The sequence below is a fragment of the Melanostigma gelatinosum genome (assembly GCF_949748355.1).
Source record: "Melanostigma gelatinosum genome assembly, chromosome: 16".
Taxonomy (NCBI): Eukaryota; Metazoa; Chordata; class Actinopteri; order Perciformes; family Zoarcidae; genus Melanostigma; species Melanostigma gelatinosum.
In genome coordinates this window covers 20798638-20804547 of record NC_136649.1, presented here as the reverse complement: position 1 = coordinate 20804547, position 5910 = coordinate 20798638, and the positions used below count along the sequence as shown (strand labels likewise).

General features: G+C 40.8%; 1 protein-coding gene across 1 annotated transcript; it reads right to left on the bottom strand.

The window, feature by feature from the left end:
- Nucleotides 1–435: 435 nt before the first annotated feature.
- crip1 (cysteine-rich protein 1) lies at nt 436–5354 on the bottom strand. The gene is made up of 5 exons (XM_079286232.1): nt 5084–5354; nt 1929–2023; nt 1137–1194; nt 820–864; nt 436–664 (listed from the first exon to the last, which is right to left on the bottom strand). The coding sequence occupies exons 1-4, from the start codon at nt 5121–5123 to the stop codon at nt 827–829; spliced, it is 231 nt and encodes a 76-aa protein (XP_079142358.1). The 5' UTR covers nt 5124–5354; the 3' UTR covers nt 436–664; nt 820–826.
- Nucleotides 5355–5910: the final 556 nt, after the last annotated feature.

Below are 5910 nucleotides of genomic sequence, written 5' to 3'. Positions count from 1 at the left end.
TCCTGTCTCTCTAAACTGACATAATTCATCTAGTTTTTAAAATGATGTAATTTGACTAAAAGCTCCAGAACATTCAGCAGATTTGTACTCCATTTTGTTTACGGTCTGGTATAAATCATGCAAGTTTTATCGTCCTCTAAATTGAATTTTTTTTAATGATTATCGAGTTCAAAACTCATATCACTGCAAAACGTTTCATTGAATCTGATGTGATAAAGTAGGAAGGATTGTGTAACCAGACAACATAAAGCTCATGGCTTTAAGGGGCCGTCATTTATGTCAGTAGAAGTGAAGTAGTCATATGTTTTTTTAGCAGAAAGATATGTCACGTGACTTGAACGTCGTCATCGGCATAGAAATTGCTCTATTGCATCGTGTTTCACACAAAAACTGCAGAGAAATTACAATACAATACAATAAAGGTGAAGAATGACACAATTTTTAAAAGTTTAATCAGAATGTCCTCAAGGACAACCGCTTCATTACTGTATCATGGGAATGATACACAATGATCTTCAGAAACCAGAAGTAAAAACAACAATAAAATAAAAAACACACACACAAAATGTCTCTTCTGGATGAGAGCACAGTTTGTTTGCCGGTTTTTATTGGGACTCGGGAGCAGTGCTGGCTTCTTCAATCTAGTTTCCGGGCAACATTGAACCTGATGATGAAGCAGAGGAAAACACACATGAGGCACTCGGGGCAAAGTACAAGAAGGGATTTGCTTAGAGTCAAGGTCTGTTTGTCTTAACAAATAGTTTGAAAATGTCTGAGATGAAGAAGCAAATTAATGAGCGATGAATGTGCGCACACTACCTGTCCATTAATATTTGTGGCTCTCGACTCCACCATGACCAAATCCTGGGAGGAAAGAGACAGGAAGGAGTTACATCAGTGAAATAACACTAACATGAGACATTTTTCACTTTTACTTTGAAAATCTGAGAGAGAACTTATTCTTTCACGCAAGATTAGAGTGTGAAAAAATTCTTAAGGATATTGGGTGTGTGTGTGATCCCATCCGGTGACAGTGTGTGCTTTGATTGGACCGTTTACAGCCTCAGACACAGAACATCGTTCTCACACAGAGCCGAGAGTCTTACGATCAAAGGTGATGAGGGGAACATGCTTACCTTTAGGTCCAAACAGTGCACTGTAGCAGGGTTTGTGACAGTATGGCTTGCCTTCATGCTGTAAGAGGCAGAGTTGTGAATGTGTGCAAACACTGGGAATGTAGATATGACCTAAGCATAAATATGATATATAAAAAGACGTCTATTTCAGTCTTCTGGAGGCGATCATGCTTCTTATCTGTTCACATTATTCTGTCCTCTCCAATATGCAACCTTTTTGAGTATGATTAATGTATGACCAACAGTTGTTTATTTTTTGTAAAAAACTACAAAAAACATGGTAAAACTAAAAATAAGATTTCCTAATGTAGGTCTGTGTTAATTGGCCATTTTTCTCTTGTTATATGCTGAATATATGTCCAATTAAAAAGTGCTTCAGATCAAACCCCTTCTTCACTCACATACATTTATCCAATTAAATATGATTTTGGGCAACTAGCTAACTCCGTCCATCAAACTGACTCGATCGTATCAGAGCGATACATGAGATCCTGTCAAATGTTTCTAAAATGCTAAAATATCGAAATCTCTTTCTGCTTGTTTTTTCCCCATCATTAGCCAAGTAACACATATATGAACTCTCAGTAAACCTACAATTCTATTACATTTGAATGTCAATATTTCAGGTTTACTTCTCGAATATTAGCATATTTATAACTTTTGTTGATTAAAAAAAGTTGAAAATTAAAATTTGTAAAATCAGTAACAGAGCGGAGATTTAATCATGGATTCAGATATGCAAAGCAAAGCCTGTGCACATTATTAAAGATTGCAGGATATTCTTGTATGTACCTCTGCATGTGAGCCGGCCGCCAGTGTCTTTTTGCACTTCTCACACTTCAGACAGGGCCTGTGCCAGTCCTTGCCCAGCGACGCCACCTTCTCGGCTGCCAAACACACATAAACCACAAAATCAATCCCTACCGCCTTAAACGTCCACCACACAGAGAGCTACTGCAGTCTGAAGAGGAGATGGAAGCGTCACAGGGTCACGATATCAGTTAGAGATCGTGTCGTTGCAGATAACTTGGAGAACATTGTTTGGGTGGGGTGCTGGAGGTCTGAGTGTCCCTGAGGAATCTGTCCGGCCTCATAAACTGTAATAAAGACCGTCTTTATCAGCAGGCCTGATCTGCACCAACACCCATCAGGAGGACTGTAAAAGTGGGGAGGAGCCCAACCTCTCCAGGTCTTTAGTGGGCCAGCTGGACAAGATGGAGTTAAGTTTTGAGGTTTGTCAAAAGATTAAGAGCAAGAATCTGGCCAAGAATCTATGCAAAGATGAAAAGAAAGGCTACAAGTGAATGCACAGGAAATGCTGACGCGGAGGATGTGTTATCATAAACTGAGGCTGTTTCTACCAAACACGTCGTAACTCGTGAGCAGCACAGAACTTGATTGACATCTGAAAAAAAACAACCCATAAAAGATATTAAAAAAGGACTGCAGATGTATGAACGAATAACGCAGGTGAATCTGATCTCCAAACCTTCCACCAAGATCAGGATGTGACATACTTCCTCCCGAAAAATAACACGATGTCACATGAGACTATAACGTGCAGCGGAAACAGGGAAAGTGCCCCAGGGCGAGGTCAGCCTCTCAGGCCAGTTGCATGAAAACATTTCAACTCAATGTGGTGGAGCTGGTTTGACCCGAAATGATGACTGTATTTAGATTAAAATAAGAAATGAGTGGACTGAGCAAACAGTAAGTTATTGTCTGTGCACGCAGTGGATAGAGCCTGGAGTCGATCCTGATCAGTTGCGTTGACGTAATGTTGTTTTATGTGGATCTGATGAAGCACACTTTTATTTGTGCACGGGTTATTTATTGTACCTGACGATATGAGAGTAAATGTGGCGTGAGAGACACAAGAAATAGTCAGATCTGTTCTCTGCATCAACTCGCCCTGCCTGGAACTTTACGGAGGCAATCCAGTAAACACAACCAGACACAACTCCTCATTCCATCCCAAAAAAGATGCATAGAGTGGTTGTATAACAGTTTGTCAAGCTAAAAAATAGAGGCTGAAGAGGTCAAGCTAAAATAAATGTGCAGATAAATGTGTGTTTTTTTGTATGAATTACGTAAAAAGACACTTCTTTCATTGATAACTTCCTGCACAATGTCTGCACAAATAACACACAGCACGTTAGCTTCTTTGCACGAGCGCTGTACTTTTTCGTTTTGTCTTGTGCTCTTTGTGTATCTGGACCTGGACCAAGTTCCCCCCTCATCGTTTAGTGAGGTAGCGGTAGCCTGATTGTTTCCATCTGAGAGCTTCACATTAAGACAGATGAGACGCAAAAGAGAGAGAGAGAGAGAGAGAGAGAGAGAGAGAGGGAGAGAGAGGGAGAGAGAGGGAGAGAGAGGGAGAGAGAGGGAGAGAGAGGGTGGGTGAGTGGAGCAGTGAGGTGCGATGTAGGAGGTGAGACATGGAACCTATAGAGGGGGTTTGGGGGAGAAACTGATGCACAGTTCAGGATAACGATGCGACTCTGCTTCCATATAAAGAATGCAAAGCTTTGTTCCAGGCTCCATTTCCTCTCAGAAAAGTGCATATTTTCTTTGGTCGGCTTGTTCTGGACGAAACAAATTGGTTTGCTTGTTTTGTCCAGATGGGGAAGGTGTATCCATGACAAGGAAGAATGGGAAGCAAGGCTCCCCAGTCGCACGGCCAATTCATCTGACTGACAGTCCAAAGACTTGGCTTTGTATTCTGCTTTGGCCCTCAGCCTCTGCGCGTCTCCCCGGGGAAGATTTACTCCATCGCACGGCTGAGCTGCAGACAATGTGGCGAATGGATTAAGTCACAACTAAAATGGAGCTGTCTCTGTCCTCTCCGGATGCAGTACTAGCTCCGTGCTTTGATGGTCTACTCGTGACACAGACCTACAGGGACGGAGCCAGCTGCATCGGGTCATTATTCATCCAGCTCATCAGACATCAGGAAAGACAATTCAATTTCAGGGAGCACAGATCTTATCGATCCAAAGTAACTTGATAACAAGAAAGCTTACAGAGTGCAGTGGCCTTTGGACCGGGCACTAATGTGCAAAAAATGACACGGATAAATAAATATAACGGTGGAGTGACAGAGATTGAGCCAGTAAATATTGTCCATTTAGCTCTATGGTTACTCTTCAGATTAATATTTTACATCCAAAGCATCAGTGGTGGAAGAAGCATTGAGATCATTAACTTAAGTCATAGAAGCAGTACTGCAATCCAAAACACACTCCATTGCACTGCATTCTAATTACTTTTGCAAAAGTGCACAAGTATTATCATGAAAAAGTAATTTCAGTTTCAAAAGTACGAGTACTCACTATGCACAGTGGCCCTTGTATTCTCAGTGGTGGAAAGTAACCAAGTACATACTCAAGTACTGTAATTCGGCACAATGTTGAGGTATTTTACTTATATAGCCTGTTAATATATATTTAGGTCAATAAATATTAATATTTCAACTTATACTGGACAGAATGCCACAGGGACATATTGTACTCGTTACTGAAATACATATATTTCACAAATATCGTTACTGATTTCTTTGCAAATTGTGATTTTTACATACAAAAGATGAATATATGTGCGTGACATTATGATGCATTTTATATTAAACGAGCAGTTAAAATCAGCGCCACTTTGACCAACTACATCAAATACTGTTGTTGCGTCATGATGCAATAATATGCCAATGACAGGAGCCATTCTGCATGCGTACTTTGGATACTTTAATTTGACTGATAATACTTCTGCACTTGCACTTCAGTAATTCAATTCAATCCATCATTTATGATTTATTTTCCATTTAAAGTCCTTCACGTGACACTGAATATTGTAAATCTGCTGTTTCCTGATTTGTGCAGAAAACCCGCCAACATTTCATCAAGCAGGAAACACGACATCCTGCATGCAGCAACGGAAAGAAGAGAACTTACCGAAGTAAACCTCCTTCGCGCAATTTGGGCACTTTGGCATTTCGCAGCTGTATGTGTTGGTTTACCGGAGAGAAAACGCGGTAGGTGTCCTGTGGATGTGTCCTGTGGATGTGTCCTGTGGATGTGTCCTGTGGATGTGTCCTGTGGATGTGTCCTGTGGATGTGTCCTGTGGATGTGTCCCGTGGATGTGTCCCGTGGATGTGTCCTGTGGAGACGGGCCCACCTGTTCGCTCTCACTGACCGCTGAGGTGCAGATGTGCGCTGCGTCCCGTATTTATAGCAACGAGGAAATAGTAACCGAAACCTGTTTTTTTTTTTTTTTTTCTAACAGTGGGAGCGGCTCGCGAAGAGTCTGTGCGCGTGTGCGTGCAGAAAACACCACATTGAGGCCACTGGAGTTTAAGAATTAAACTAAACTCTTCCCCCCTCTTTAGAGTTTTTTAAGTGACTCTATTATGAGGAATAATCAATGTTGTCTTATCAAAGTGATCATTCTGATATCATCATTATTATTATTTTATTTTCTTATTACAGTCGCAGGCGGTTGGGTACAAGATAGTGGAGCAGGATGAGGTAAAGTACATTCACTCAAGTAGCTTACAATTTACAAGTACTTGTACTTTACTTGAGTAGTTCATATTTCTACTCCACTACGGCAACTTTGTGCTCCACTATATTTATTTGATAACCTTGCAGATTCAGATTTACAGCCACATGAAGTACAATCAACAAATAGATATTTCAGATTAAGACGACGTAAAACTAGCTTCACCTTTACCTGCAACATTCAAGTGATGTACACAATTGAGATATTTATAATCCAGTA